This window comes from Tachyglossus aculeatus, chromosome 4 (assembly GCF_015852505.1).
Source record: "Tachyglossus aculeatus isolate mTacAcu1 chromosome 4, mTacAcu1.pri, whole genome shotgun sequence".
Taxonomy (NCBI): Eukaryota; Metazoa; Chordata; class Mammalia; order Monotremata; family Tachyglossidae; genus Tachyglossus; species Tachyglossus aculeatus.
Window position 1 is genome coordinate 6,025,672 of NC_052069.1, and position 16,536 is coordinate 6,042,207.

At 45.7% G+C, this 16,536-nt stretch overlaps 1 protein-coding gene across 18 annotated transcripts in view; it reads left to right on the top strand.

Annotated features, from left to right (window-relative positions):
• ABLIM2 (actin binding LIM protein family member 2) overlaps positions 1 to 13,116 on the top strand; it is a 308,934-nt gene extending 295,818 nt beyond the window's left edge. For all 18 annotated transcript variants that reach the window (XM_038744827.1, XM_038744831.1, XM_038744830.1 and 15 more), the window contains one exon: positions 11,114 to 13,116. In XM_038744827.1, coding sequence (XP_038600755.1) covers positions 11,114 to 11,227 — 114 coding nt within the window. In that variant the 3' untranslated portion in view covers positions 11,228 to 13,116. The remainder of the gene's footprint in view (positions 1 to 11,113) is intronic.
• Positions 13,117 to 16,536: the final 3,420 nt, after the last annotated feature.

Consider the following 16,536-nt stretch of genomic DNA (forward strand, 5'->3'; position numbering starts at 1 on the left):
CCCCCTTTTAGACTGTGAGCCCACTGTTGGGTAGGGACTGTCTCTGTATGTTGCCAATTTGTACTTCCCAAGCGCTTAGTACAGTGCTCTGCACATAGTAAGCGCTCAATAAATACGATTGATGATGAAGGCCTCCTGGAGGAGGTGAGCTTTCAGTAGGGCTTTGAAGGGGAGAAGTGAGTTAGATTGGCGGATGTGCGGAGGGAGGGCATTCCGGGCCAGAGGTAGGACGTGGGCCGGGGGTCGACGGCGGGACAGGCGAGATGGAGGCCCAGTGAGGAGGTGAGTGGTGGCGGAGGAGCGGAGGGTGCGGGCTGGGATGGAGAAGGAGAGAAGGAAGGGGACGGAGGAGGGGGAGAGGGGATGCACAGCTTTGAAACCAACAGTGAGGAGTTTTCGTTTGATACGGCGAGACTTTCAACCATTTAATTAACAACTGGACCATTTTGTGTGGCTTTGGTTTACTGGTCGATGGTGAAGAGTATCAGCATTGCTTCAAAATGGAATGCATTTTCAAATTGCTGGAGTATGCGGTTAGATCTTATTGAAAGGCTGCTTTTATTTCCTTTCCATTTTCTAGGCCCCCTAAGGATTATGATTCATCAATTACGCAAGGAGCGATCCCTTGATTGCTTCTGCAGTAAGAATAATGATAGTGGTACTTGTTAAGTGTTTGGTGGTGATGATGATAATGATGATGGTATTTGTTAAGCACTTACTATGTGCAAAGCTCTGTTCTAAGCACTGAGGGATACAAGGTGATCAGGGTGTCCCCATGGGGCTCACAGTCTTCATCCCCATTTTACAGATGAGGTCACTGAGGCACAGAGAAATTAAGTGACTTGCCCAAAGTCACACAGCTGACAAGCTGCAGAGCCTGGATTAGAAACCATAACATGTGACTCCCAAGGCCAAACTCTTTCCACTGAGCCATGCTGCCTCTCTATTTTTTATGTTTATTATGTTTATGTTTATTATGTGCCAAGAGCTGTAATAAGTGCTGGGCTTACTATAAGATAATCAGGTCAGACATAGTTCCTGCCTTACAGTCTAAAGGGGAAGGAGGAAAGGTTTTTAATCCCATTTTACATATAAAGAAACTGATGTCCTGAGAATCAATCAGTCGTATTTATTGAGCACTTACTGTGTGCAGAGCACCAAGGTCACACAGCAAGTGGCAGCGCTGAGTTGATAACCAAAGTTTTCTGATTCCCAGGCCTGGTCCTTTTCCACTAAGCGTGTCCTTCCCTCTAGACTGTAAACTCATTATGGGTGGGGAATAATAATAATGATGGTATTTGTTAAGTGCTTACTATGTGCCAAGCACTGTTCTAAGTGCTGGGGCAGATACAAGGTGATCAGGTTGTCCCACGTGGGGCTCACAGTCTTCATCCCCATTTTACAGATGAGGTCACTGAGGCACAGAGAAGTGATGTGACTTACCTCCTTCCCCTCCCCACACCACCTGTATATATGTATATATGTTTGTACGTATTTATTACACTATTTATTTTATTTGTACATATTTATTCTATTTATTTTATTTTGTTAATATGTTTTGTTTTGTTGTCTGTCTCCCCCTTCTAGACTGTGAGCCCGCTGTTGGGTAGGGACCGTCTCTATATGTTGCCAACTTGTACTTCCCAAGCGCTCAGTACAGTGCTGTGCACACAGTAAGCGCTCAATAAATACGATCAAATGAATGAATGAATGAATGAATGAATGTGACGTACCCAAAGTCACAAAGCAAAGAAGTGGGATTGGAAGGATTTGTGGAGTACAATTCAGTCCCCCTTTCCCTTTGTAAAGTGAAGTTTGTACAGGACGCAGGTTTGTGGCGGGGGAAGCTGAGATATTGGTTGTTTGAAGTCCATGGAGCATTTTGAAATCTTCTTGGGATAATCTTGGTTCTGGTAAAAAGTGAAGTTCCTTTCTTCGCCTTCCAAGACCCACTATCCAACGCGCTCAAGTATTTATTCGTTGTAGGCAAGGTTCTAGAGTTGTCTCCCAAGTGTTTAGTGCAGCGTTTTGCACATCATTAATGGCTCTGAAAGTACTGCTGATAGACAGGCAGAAGGTCTTCTCTTCTCTCACCACATCCACATTTCCCCATCTAGACTGTATGCTCATTGTGGACGGGGATTTATTATTCTATTTATTTTATTAATAATGTGTATATATCTATACACAGTCTTTTAGACTGTGAGCCCACTGTTGGGTAGGGACTCTCTCTATATGGTGCCAACTTGTACTTCCCAAGCGCTTAGTACAGTGCTCTGCACACAGTAAGCGCTCAATAAATACGACTGATTGATTGATTCATCTATTATTATGCTCAAGGCCCTACTGAGAGCTCACCTCCTCCAGGAGGCCTTCCCAGACTGAGCCCCTTCCTTCCTCTCCCCCTTGTCCCCCTCTCCATCCCCCCCATCTTACCTCCTTCCCTTCCCCACAGCACATGTATATATGTATATATGTTTGTACATATTTATTACTCTATTTTACTTGTACATATCTATTCTATTTATTTTATTTTGTTAGTATGTTTGGTTTTGTTCTCTGTCTCCCCATTCTAGACTGTGAGCCCACTGTTGGGTAGGGACTGTCTCTGTATGTTGCCAGCTTGTACTTCCCAAGCGCTTAGTACAGTGCTCTGCACACAATAAGCGCTCAATAAATATGATTGATTCTACTTATGTATATTGATGCTATTAATGCCCATCTACTGGTTTTGTTTTGTTTTGTTGTCCGTCTCCCCCCTTCTAGACTGTGAGCCCATTGTTGGTTAGGGATTGCACTTTCCAAGCACTTAGTACAGTGTTCCTCACACAGTAAGTGCTCAATAAATATGATTGAATGCATGAATGAATAATTCTGTTGAATTGTTCTCCCCAAACGTTTTGTACAGTGCTCTATAAATATCATTGATTGATTCATTCAGAAGTATTTATTGAGCGCTTACTGTGTGCCGAGCACTGTACTAAGCGCTTGGGAAATCCAAGTTGGCAACATATAGAGACGGTCCCTACCCAACAGCGGGCTTGTTTGAGGAAGCAGCACGGCGTAGTGGATAGAGACTGGTCCTGGGAGTCAGAAGGTCATGAGTTCTAATCCCGGCTCCGACACTTGTCTGCTGTGTGACCTTGGGCAAGTCGCTTCACTTCTCTGGGCCTCAGTAACCTCATCTGTAAAATGGATGTAAAATGAGACTGTGAGCCCCACGTGGGACAGGGACTGTGTCCAACCCGATTTGCCTGTATCCACCCCAGCGCTTAGTACAGGGCCTGCCACATATTCATTCATTCATTCAATCGTATTTATTGAGCGCTTACTGTGTGCAGAACACTGTACTAAGCGCTTGGGAATTACAAGTTGGCAACATATAGAAACGGTCCCTACCCAACAGCGGGCTCACGGTCTAGAAGGGGGGAGACAGACAACAAAACAAAACATATTAACAAAATAAAATAAATAGAATAAATATGTACAAATAAAATAAATAAATAAATAGAGTAATAAATATGTACAAACATAAATACATTTACATACATACATAAATACAGGTGCTGTGGGGAGGGGAAGGAGGTAAGGCGGGGAGGAGGGGGAGGGGGAGGAGGGGGAGAGAAAGAAGGGGGCTCAGTCTGGTATTTGATATTTGGTATTTGTCAAGCACTTAGTATGTGCACTGCTTAGAGAAGCAGTGTGGCTCAGTGGAAAAAGTCCGGGCTTTGGAGTCAGAGCCCATGGGTTCAAGTCCCGGCTCCACCAACTGTCAGCTGTGTGACTTTGGGCAAGTCACTTCACTTCTCTGTGCCTCAGTTCCCTCATCTGTAAAGTGGGGATTAAGACTGTGAGCCCCCTGTGGGACAACCTGATCACCTTGTAACCTCCCCAGTGCTTAGAACAGTGCTTTGCACATAGTAAGCACTTAATAAATGCCATTATTATTAAGAGTAGTGGTAGTAATCAATCAGTCGTATTTATTGAGCGCTTACTATGTGCAGAGCGCTGTACTAAGCGCTTGGGAAGTACAAATTGGCAACACATAGAGACAGTCCCTACCCAACAGTGGGCTCACAGTCTAAAAGTAGTATGTGCAAAGCAATGTTCTAAGTGCTGGGGAGGATACAAGGTGATCAGGTTGTCCCATGCAGGGCTCACAATCTTAATCCCCATTTTACAGATGATTTGATCATTATTGATTTGATTGATTCCCTGAGTCTCCCTTCAGCATCACATATGTGCCCTTGCATCTGTCCCCTTAAAGCATGTGATATTCTCCCCACCCCCAGCCCCACAACACTTATGGGTGCATTTTTACACTCTCCCCATTTCATTTCCTCTGCTCAGAATGGATTATTTTCATCTCTGTCTCTTCCTCTAGACTGTAAACTCCTTGTGGGTAAGAATCATCTCTACCAATGCTACTGTATTGTGCTCTTTTAAGTGCTCTGAGCAGCACTGACTGATTGATTCATTGATTATAAACCATTTATCAATCCATCAGTGGTATTTAGTAAGTGCTGACAGTGTGCAGAGCACTGTACTAAGCACTTGGAAGAGTCCAATGCAACAGAGTTCCCTGCCCACAATGAGCTGACAGGTTGTTCAGGATTGTGACTACCAACTCTATTGCAACTGTGCTCTTCCAAGTGCTTAGTACAGATCTCTGCATACAGTAAGAGTCGAATGAGTAAAAACAAAAAATATGGTGTTTCTTAGGTACTTCCTATGTGCCAAGCACTGTACTAAGCGCTGAGGTAAATGCAAGGTAATCAGATTGTCCCTCGTGGGGCTCACTGTCTTAATCTGCATTTACAGATAAGGTAACTGAGGCACAGAGAAGTTAAGTGAGCCCCATGCAGGACCCATGTCTAAACCAGCTTGCTTGTATCCACCCAGCGTTTAGTACAGTGCCTGGTACATAGTAAGCACTTAACAAATATTATTATTATTATTATTATTATTACTATTATTATTAAGTGGCTTGCCCAAGGTCACACAGGAGACAAGTGGCGGAGCCGGGATTAGAACCCACATCCTCTGACTCCCAAACCCGGGCTCTATTCGCTAAGCCACGCTGCAATCCATTGCAATCAAGTACCATTGCTTGATTGATTGATTGATATCTTGATTGATTGATGTATTCTAGACCGTGAGTCCATTGTGGGCAGGGGTTTTCTCTCTTTTATTGCTGAATTGTACTTTTCAAGCGCTTAGTACAGTGCTCTGCACACAGTAAGCGCTCAATACATGCGATTGAATGAATAAGTATGTTCAAGGAGGTAAGAGATGGAGGGAAAGTTGGATTTGTCCAGGAGAAGCATTTATTAAGAGCTGACCATGTGCAGACACTGTACTAGACGCTTGGGAGAGAGCACTGTGGTTAGAAGACATGATCCCTGCCCTAATAGTGTTTCAAAAGACCATGGTAGAATCTGGAATGAAGTGATGTACGTTGGAGATGATGCTTCTGAGGTTGGAGGCAGTGGGCATCCCAAATGCTTAGTACAGTGCCCTGCTCATAGTACAGTGCTTTTTCACACTAAGCGCTCAACAAATACAACTCACTGGCTGTCCTAAGCACTGGTGTTTAAGGCGATGGATTGCTAAACCATTGTGCTCTGCAGGCATGGGTTTGAATCCAACCCTCATCGTTACTATTTTCCAGTACTTAGAACAGTGCTTGGCACATAGTAAGCGCTTAACAAATGCTATTATTATTATTGTTATTATTATTATTATTATTATTACAAGATATTCAGGTTGGACACAGTCCATGTCCCATGTAGGGCTGACTGTCTTAATCCCCATTTCACAGGTGAGGGAACACCCAGAGCGATGAAATGACTTGCCCAAGGTCACATCACAAGGTCACACAGCAGACAGATGGCAGGGCCGGGATTAGAACCCAGGTCCTTCTGACTCCAGGCCCACGCTCCTTTTCATTCGTTCATTCATTCAATCGTATTTATTGAGCGCTTACTGTGTGCAGAGCACTGTACTAAGCGCTTGGGAAGTACAAGTTGGTAACATATAGAGATGGTCCCTACCCAACAACGGGCTCACATTCTAGAAGGGGGAGACAGACAACAAAACAAAACATGTAGATGGGTGTCAAAATAGTCAGAACAAATAGAATTAAGGCTATACGCACATCATTAACAAAATAAATAGAATAGTAAATATTCATTCATTCAATTCATTCATTCAATCGTATTTATTGAGTGCTTACTGTGTGCAGAGCACTGTACTAAGCGCTTGGGAAGTACAAGTTGGCAACATATAGAGACGGTCCCTACCCAACAGCGGGCTCACAGTCTAGAAGATGTACAAGTAAAATAAATAGAGTAATAAATCTGTACAAATATATCCAAGTGCTGTGGGGAGGGGAAGGAGGTTGGGCAGAGGAGGATGGGGAGGAGGAGAGGAAAAGGGGGGCTCAGTGTGGGAAGGCCTCCTGGAGGAGGTGAGCTCTCAGTAGGGCTTTGAAGAGAGGAAGAGGGCTATTACTAGTGATCGTACTAGGTAGAACTGGAGGGTAGTTGCAACACACAGAGCACTAAAACCATCACTTTATCAAGTAAAAAGACGGTGGAGCCTAGCAGTTTTGACCCTTGTTTAATTTTTTTTTTATTTTTTTATGTATCTCGAGAGACACGAAAATATCTGTAAGCAGACGGAAGAAACTATTGGCCTAGCCCATTTGAAAAATGACCCTAGTGAATGTGCACCACCCGGATAATATAAGATTTCAATCACATCTGCTTGGTTCAGATCCATGGGCCTGGGGGAAAAAAGGAGTCAGCGCGTGGCTCTTTGCCAAGGCAGCTGGAGGAGTCTGTCTGAAATACAGAAAAGGCGGGCCTGCCTTCTGCATTGATCCATGTCCTGAGAAAGCTATGTTAGAGCAGCGTGGCCGACTGGGTAGAGCCCGGGCATGGGACCCTTCTCGTTCAAGCTCTCATCCTATCCCGTCTGGATTACTGCATCAGCCTTCTCTCTGATCTCCCATCCTCGTGTCTCTCCCCACTTCAATCCATACTTCACACCGCTGCCCGGATTGTCTTTGTGCAGAAACGCTGTGGGCATGTTACTCCCCTCCTCAAAATTCTCCAGTGGCTACCAATCAATCTGCGCATCAGGCAGAAACTCCTCACCCTGGGCTTCAAGGCTGTCCATCCATCCCCTCGCCCCCTCCTACCTCACCTCCCTTCTCTCCTTTTCCAGCCCAGCCCGCACCCTCCACTCCTCTGCCGCTAATCTCCTCACCGTACCTCGCTCTCGCCTGTCCCGCCATCGACCCCCGGCCCACGTCATCCCCCGGGCCTGGAATGCCCTCCCTCTGCCCATCCGCCAAGCTAGCTCTCTTTCTCCCTTCAAGGCCCTGCTGAGAGCTCACCTCCTCCAGGAGGCCTTCCCAGACTGAACCCCTTTCTTCCTCTCCCCCTCGCCCCCCTCTCCATCCCCCCATCTTACCTCCTTCCCTTCCCCACTGCACCTGTATATATGTATATATGTTTGTACATATTTGTTACTCTATTTATTTATTTATTTATTTATTTTACTTGTACATATCTATTCTATTTAATTTTGTTAGTATGTTTGGGTTTGTTCTCTGTCTCCCCCTTTTAGATGGTGAGCCCACTGTTGGGTAGGGACTGTCTCTATATGTTGCCAAATTGTACTTCCCAAGTGCTTAGTACAGTGCTCTGCACACAGTAAGCGCTCAATAAATACGATTGATGATGATGATGATGATGATGAGTCCCAAGGACCTGGGTTCTAATCCTGGCTCTGCCACTTGTCTGCTGTGTGACCTTGGGCAAGTCACTTCATCATTCCGCAGTGGTTAGAGCACAGACCTTGGGAGTTAGAAGATCATGGGTTCTTATCCCGGCTCCGCCAGTTGTCTGCTGTGTGACCTTGGGCGAGTCACGTCACTTCTTTGTGCCTCAGTTCCCTCATCTGTAAAATGGGGATGAAGACTGTGCCCCCCACATGGGACAACCTGATTACCTTGTATCTACCTCAGCGCTTAGAACAGTACTTGGCACGTATTTAGTTTTCCCTTCTAGACTGCGAGCCCATTGTTGGGTAAGGACTATCTCTGTTGCTGAATTGTACTTTCCAAGCACTTAGTACAGTGCTCTGCATACTATAAGTGCTCAAAAAATGTGATTGAATGAATGAATAAATGAAGAAACAGCGTGGCTCAATGGAAAGGGCATGGGCTTTGGAGTTAGAGGTCATGGGTTCAAATCCCGGCTCTGCCAATTTGGGCAAGTCACTTCGCTTCTCTGTGCCTCAGGTACCTCATCTGTAAAATGGGGATGAAGACTGTGAGCCCCCCGTGGGACATTCTGGTCACCTTGTAACCTCCCCAGTGCTTAGAACAGTGCTTTGCACATAGTAAGTGCTTAATAAATGCCATTATTATTATTATTATTATCTGTAAAATGGCGGTGAAGACTGTGAGCCCCGGGGGGGACAAGGACCGTGTCCAGCCCAATTACCTTGTATCTACCCCAGTCCTTAGTAATGAATACTTAGTACTTGAGAAGCAACATGGCTTAGTGGAAAGAGCCTGGGCTTGGGAGTCAGAGGTCATGGGTTCTAATCCCCGCTCTGCCACTTGTCGGCTGTGTGACTTTGGACAATTCATTCATTCAGTCGTATTTATTGAGCGCTTACTGTGTGCAGAGCACTGGACTAAGTGCTTGGGAATTACAAGTTGGCAACATATAGAGATGGTCCCTACCCAACAGTGGGCTCACAGACTAGAAGGGGAAGACAGAGAACAAAACAAAACATATTAACAAAATAAAATAAATAGAATATGTACAAGTAAAATAAATAGAGTAATAAATACGTAAAAACATATATACATATATACAGGTGCTGTGGGGAAGGGAAGGCGGTAAGGTCGGGGGCATGGAGAGGGGGAGGAGGGGGAGAGGAAGGAGGGGGCTCAGTCTGGGAGAAGGTGAGCTCTCAATAGGGCAATTCACTTAACTTCTCTGTGCCTCAGTTACTTCATCTGTAAAATGGGGATTAAGACTGTGAGTCCCACGTGGGACAACCTGATGACCTTGTGTCTACCCCAGCGCTTAGAACAATGCTTGGCATTGCTTAACAAATGCTTAACAAATACCATCATTATTATTATTGCAGTGACTGGCACATAGTAAGCCATTAACAAATAACACAATTATTATAATTATTATTATTACTATAGACTTTCGGGATGTCAGTCAGTCATTCGTATTGACTTTCCATGTACAGAGATGTACATTAGAGAAGCAGCATGGCTCAGTGGGAAGAGCCCGGGCTTGGGAGCCAGAGGTCATGGGTTCAAGTTCCGGCTCCGCCATTTGTCAGCTGTGTGACTTCGGGCAAGTCACTTAACTTCTCTGAGCCTCAGTTCCCACATCTGTAAAATGGGGATTAAGACTGTGAGCCCCCCATGGGACAACCTGATCACCTAGTAACCTCCCCAGAGTTTAGAATAGTGCTTTGCACATAGTAAGCGCTTAACAAATGCCATCATTATTATTATTATTACAGAGCACTGTACTAAGCACTTGGTATTTGTTAAGCACTTACTATGTGCCAGGCTCTATTCTAAGAGCTGGGGTAGATACAAGGTAATCAGGATGGACACAGTCCCTGTCCCACAGTCAGGCTCACAGCCTTAATCCCACTTTACAGATGAGGTGATTTAGGCCCAGAGAAGTGAAGTGGCAAAGATCTCACAACAGACAAGTGGCAGAGCTGGGATTAGAACCCAGGACCTTCTGACTCCCACCCCAGTCTCTAGCCACTATGGCAAACAGACATATTCCCTGCCCACAACGAGCCTACAGTCTAGAGCCTCCTGTTTTCCCAGCCTTCATCCAGCACTGAAGTCATCAGTCAAATCCATTTCCACAGGGGATTAGAGTTAACACGGAGCATAAACTTCCATAAACTTCCATATTGGCCAAAGATCTGACCAGCCCTTCTCATTGTCGGTTTACAGTAATGATGACAGTGATAATTACAATAAGAAGGAGGTTTTGAGAGAGAAAAGAGGTTGAGAGGAGGATCCTGGCCTAGTGGAAAGTGCACGGGCTTGGGAGTTAGAGGACCTGGGTCCTAATTCCAGCTCTGCCACTTGTCTGCTGTGTGATCTTGGGCAAGTCAGTTCATTTGCCCAAAATCTCCAGTGGTTGCCTATCCAATTCCATAACTCCTCACCATTGGCTTCAAAGCCATCCATCCCCTCGCCCCCTCCTACCTCACCTCCCTTCTGTCCTTCTCCATCCCAGCCCGCACCCTCCACTCCTCTGCAGCCGCTCACCTCCTCACTGGGCCTCATTCTCACCTGTCCTGCCGTCGCCTCCCAGCCCATATCCTGCCTTTGTCCTGGAATGCTCTCCCTCCTCAAATCCCACAGACAATGGCTCTCCCCCCATTGAAAGCCTTACTGAAGGCCCATCTCCTCCTCCCTGACTAAGCCCCACTGTTTCTCATCTCCCACTCCCTTCTGTGTCATCCTGACTCCCTCCCTTTTCTCTCTCCTGCTCCCTCAGCCCACACCACTTATTTCCATATTGGAAATTTTATTTATTTGTATTGATATGTGTCTCCCCACCTCTAGTCTCTGAGCTCATGGAGGGCAGGGATTGTCACTGCTCATTGTTGTATTGTACAGTGCTCTGCACACAGTAAGTGCTTAATAAATATGATTGAATGAATGAATGAATTTGTCAGTACAAGGCTGACCACACTGGAGAAGCAGTATGGTGTCGAGTATAGAGTCCGGGCCTGCGAATCAGAAGGTCATGGGTTCTAATCCCAACTCGGTCACCTGTCTTTGTGTGACCTTGGACAAGTCACTTCACTTCTCTGGGCCTCAGCGACCTCATCTGTAAAACAGGGATTCAGACTGTGAGCCTCATATGGGACATGAACTGTGTCCAACCCCATTTGCTTGTATCCACCACAGCACATAGGACAGTGCACATAGTAAACACCTAACAAATGCCATTATTATTATTATTATTTTCCCAGAACCTCGATTTTTACCGAATGAGTTAACCTTTTTTTTTTTTTCCATTTTCTTTCAAAGAGACACTTGTCCCCCGAAGAATTCCAGGAAGTGTTTGGGATGACCGCCGAAGAATTTGATCGCCTGGCTCTGTGGAAAAGGAACGAACTCAAGAAAAAGGCCCTGCTTTTCTAACCTCTCACGGACAGAAAAGCGTAACGCAAAACAAAATCCTTCTTGCCCGAATTCACATCTATCCTTGCTGTTGAACCATTGTCTGACTTCATTGTGTTGGTAGAGGGAGAGATACCTAGAGGAGGAAGATCTCAGCTCCCAGATTGAGAATCATCTAGGGGTAAGGGCTGGGACTCCCTTCTAGAAAGTTCTTGGGGTCCTGACTCTCCCCTTAGCCTGCTGGGTGACTTTGGACAGGCTGCTTGACCTCTCTGGGCCTCAGCCTCCTCATCTTTAAAATGGGGATGGCCAGTATCTGCCTGTCCTTATCACCCAGGAATACGAGCAGATGAAACGTGGTCCTTGCTATGGAAGCGTTCTGGAAAAACATCCAGGCGCTCTATAAATGACCAAGCTCTTATCATTAGTACTATAACGGAGTGGCCAGCTGTTTCTGTTGATAATCTTTTTCCTAGCCGTGGATGCAGTGAAGCTAACTATAAATCGCCGGGGATTTTAGGGTCTTTCCTGTTGAAAAAGGGAGCCTTATAGGGAAGGGAAGAACCTTAAACTGGAAGAGGTTTTGTAGCAATAACAACAGGAGTGAAGGAGGCGATGAAGTGAAGGGGTAAATAGTGAGGGTGTGACCATGCCACAGGGGATAATCAGATGTCCCAAGAGCTGGAGGTGAAAGAGAAGCAGGTGCCAACAGCTGTTTTTCATCTGGTTCTCTCAAGGCTCAAAAATTAAGGCCACCAAGCATCTTAAATTCACTGTTGGATTTTAGCCGCACGCTGTGGCCTAAAGAGCTCACACCCCGGGAGGATCACTTTAATTATGCTACCAGAGGTTTTATTTTAGTAAAAAATACATGTCCATGTTACAATTGCAGTGTACTAAGGCATAGGAAGGTATCCGTAGAGAATTTCAAGATAATGTCCCTTTCATTAGGGCATCCCGAAACCTTATAGGACGCTGTTTCACAACTGCAAAGCGCTAGCGATTGGAGTGGGTTTTTTTTTTCTCTTTTTTGGTTTCTTTTACGTCGCACACAGCAAGCATTCACTCCACTCAACCGTAAGACAGTGCTGTTTGTAAATACGTGTTATAAGATCAATAGCTCCGCTATTCTCTCCACTTTCTGGCTTTATCTTTCAAGTCGTGAAAAGAGAACTCAATTTTCTAGGGCCGAGGCTCTGGGGGAGAAGGGTCTGGCGTGCAATAGAATAAACTGTAGGTCTGTTGGTTGAGCAGCGATCTGTCAAATGGTATTCTCGCTCAGTCATGAGAAAGCCCCCAACCTTGGAGAGCGCGTCCGCATGTTCTTGTAAAACCCAGACGCTGGTGAAGGGAGGGGACAAAATCAAATTGAGCTAAATCTCCACCTTCAAATAAAAGCAGAGGTGACAAAATTCAGTAGGGTTTGGGTCTGGACTTTGGATCCTTCCGTCTCTTTGGGTGGAAAGAAAGAATCCCTCCATCGTCGTCGAGACGGCTCCCGAAATGGGATAAATCGATCCGTCGTGTTTATTGACCGCTTCCTGTGTGCGGAGCACTGTACTAGACGCTTGGGAGAGCACGACTTAGAACAGAGTTGGTAGACAAGGTCCCCGCCCACAAAGAGCTGTTAAATCAGAGGTGAATGGGATAAATCGAAGGTGATTCTAAAAAAAAACAATGTCTAACCGTAAGTACATCAGATGTTTGGGGTTTCGGGGTATCTGCATTTTTATTTTTAGTGTCTTGAATGTTTGCACTCCTATTCCACTCTATATCCTTTTGCAGTTCCTTAAATAAACTGGTTAGTCCGACACTGTCGTGAGACTGGAGCTACTGTAGCTTTAAACATCTGCCTCTTTTCCATCAGCATCGAGAATCCGAGCATTTGAAAATAAATACTTTCCACTGGCTCTGTGTGTTGTCTGGTCTGGTCATGTCTGATCCGGGAGAAAAGCGGGGTGGCTCAATGGAAAGAGCCCGGGCCTGGGACTCAGAGGGCCTGGGTTCTAATCCCGGCTCCTCCACTTGTCTGCTACGTGACCTCAGTCGAGTCACTTCAGTTCTCTGGGCCTCAGTTCCCTCATCTGCAAAATGGGGATTCCAGCGCCTGTTCTCCCTTTGAGACTGTGAGCCCCATGTAAGACCTCCTTAATTTGTATCTGCCCCAACGCTTAGTACAGTGTTTGGCACGTAATGAGTGCTTAACATATATTATTCTTATCACTGTTATTATTCATAAATGCGGACAGCACTGGATGAACAAATATTTGGATTGGATAATAGTAGAGAGCATTCGAATGTAGAGGTATATTTGCCAGCTGGATAGTTTAATTCTAATAATGGTGTTCGGTTGAATTTTCCATTAAAGCTGGCAGGGGGGGTTCTTTATGGGCTGAACAGAGTTGGCACTGGGGCCAAGAGTTACTTTAAATTTTACCCACATAACACCCTGTCAGTGTAGATAAGCAGCCAGCTCCTCAGCTATTCATTTTTCAGCAGACACTGATTCCCCATTCCTCAAGAACCTCCAATGGTTGTCCATCCACCTCCCCATCAAACAGAAACTGCTCACCATCGGCTTCAAAGCTGTCCATCCCCTTGCCCCCACCTCCCTCACCTCCCTTCTCTCCTTCTCGATCCCAGCCCGCACCCTCCGCTCCTCTACCGCTGCTAACCTGCTCCATGGGCCTCGTTCTCGCCTGTCCCACCGTGGACCCCCGGCCCACGTCCTACCTCTGGCCTGGAATGCCCTCCCTCCTCTAATCCCACAGACAACGACCGTCCCCGCTTACAAAGCCTCGTTGAAGACCCATCTCCTCCAAGAGGCCTTCCCTGACTAAGCTCCACTTTCCTCTTCTCCCACTCCCTTCTGCGTCACCCTGACTTGCTCCCTTTATTCATCCCCTCTCCCAGCCCCACACCACTTTTGTCCATATCTGTAATTGATTTCTTTATATTAATGTCCATCTCCCCCTCGAGACTGTAAGCCCATTGTGGGCAGGGAATGTGTCTGTTTATTGTTATATTGTACTCTCCCAAGGGCTTAGTAAAGTCTTCTGTACACAGTAAGCATTCAATAAATACGATTGAGTGAATGATCGCTAAAAAGCCTTGTCACTCTTAATGATCTCAATTGAGATCAGCGTGGCTCAGTGGAAAGAGCACAGGCTTTGGAGTCAGAGGTCAGGGGTTCAAATCCCAGCTCTGCCAATTAGCTGTGTGACTTTGGGGAAGTCACTTAACTTCTCCGGGCCTCAATTCCCTCATCTGTAACATGGGGATTAAGACTGTGAGCCCCCCGTGGGACAACCTGATCACCTTGTAACCTCCCCAGCGCTTAGAACAGTGCTTTGCACGTAGTAAGCGCTTAATAAATGCCATCATTCTTATTATCAGAACTCTTTAGACTGCCAGCTCCTCATAGACAGGGATTGCATTGACCAACTCTGTTGTACTGTCTCTCCCAAGCTCTTAGCTCTGTGTGCTAAACGCCCCCATCATACCATTGATTGAATATTAGTATTTGTGGAGCACTTACTCTGTGCAGAGTACTGAACATTTTGGTGTACACAAACTGCAGGGCTTAGTGAAAAGATCACAGGGCTAAGAATCAGGAGACTCAAGAGACTCGGGTTCTAATCCCAGTTTAGCTACTTTCCTGTTGTGTGACCTTGGGGAAGTCATTTCAATTCTCTGTGCCTCATCTGTTAGCCCATCTGTAAATTGGGGTTGAAATTCCTGTCCTCTCTGCCCTGTAGACAGTCAGCCCCATGTGGGACAAGGACTGGGCCCTACCTGATTATGTTCTGCTTTCCCCAGCCCCTAGAACAATGTTTGACACATAGTCAAACTCTCCCCCTCGTCCCCCTCTCCATCCCCCCGTCTTACCTCCTTCCCTTCCCCACTGCACCTGTATATATGTTTGCACATATTTATTACTCTGTTTATTTTACTTGTACATATCTATTCTATTTATTTTATTGTGTTAATATGTTTGGTTTTGTTCTCTGTCTCCCCCTTCAAGACTGTGAGCCCACTGTTGGGTAGGGACTGTCTCTATACGTTGCCAACTTGTACTTCCCAAGTGCTTAGTACAGTGCTCTGCACACAGTAAGCACTCAATAAATACGATTGATTGATAATAGTCAATCAATCAATGATATTTCAATCATTCAGTGGTATTTATTGAGCAGTAACTGTGTGCAGAACGCTTGGAAGCCCACCATACAACAGAGAGAAGCAGCATAGTGGATTGAGCATGGGCATGAGAGTCAGAAGGTCATGGGTTCTAATCCTGCTGGTCCGCTGTGCGACCTTAGATAAGTCACTTCACTTCTTTGGGTGTCAGTTACCTCATCTGGAAAATGGGGATTGAGACTCTGAGACCCACATGGGACAGGGACTGTGTCCAGCCCAGTTTGTTTGAATCCACCCCAGGGCTTAGTACAGTGCCTGGCACATAGTAAATGCTTAATAAATACTGTAATGATAATGATAGCTTGGTAGAGACATTCCCTGCCCACAGTGGGCTTAATCGCTTGATACCACAATTATGATTGTTATTAGTAGTAGATCTGATTTCTAGTAGATGTGATTTCTGCCCTCAAAGAACTTTGGCACATAGTAATCACTTAACCAATAGCCTGGTTAGCATCATTATGATTATGCTTATTATTAGAATATAATTAAATAATATGATAATAATAATAATGATAATTGTATTTGCTAAGCACTTAACTATAGGCCAGGCACTGTACTAAGTGCTGGGGTGGATACAAGCAGATCAGGTTGGACACAGTCCCTGTCCCACTGTGAGCCCACTGTCTAGACTGTGAGCCCACTGTTGGGTAGGGACCGTCTCAATATGTTGCCAACTTGTACTTCCCAAGCGCTTAGTACAGTGCTCTGCACACAGTAAGCGCTCAATGAATGTGATTGAATGAATTAATGAACATGGGGCTCACAGTCTCAATCCCCATTTTACAGATGAAGGAAATGAGGCCCAGAGAAGTGAAGTGACATCCCCAAGGTCACAGAGCAGACACGTGGCGGAGTCAGGATTAGAACCCATGACCTTCTGACTCCCAGGCACGGCCTCTACTCACTAGGCCAAGCAGTAGAATCAATTACAGGTCGGGGGAGGAAAGGGGTCTAATGCTTTGAGCCTATGTGCTACACCAAGGAATTCCCAAGATGATGCTCTTTTTCCACAGAGGCTCTTTGACCTCTGACAGCTAGACTGGGCCTTCTAGTAAGAGCACCCGGGTTCTAATCCTGCTCCGCCACTTGTCTGCTGTGTGACCTTAGGCAATTTGCTTCACTTCTCTGGG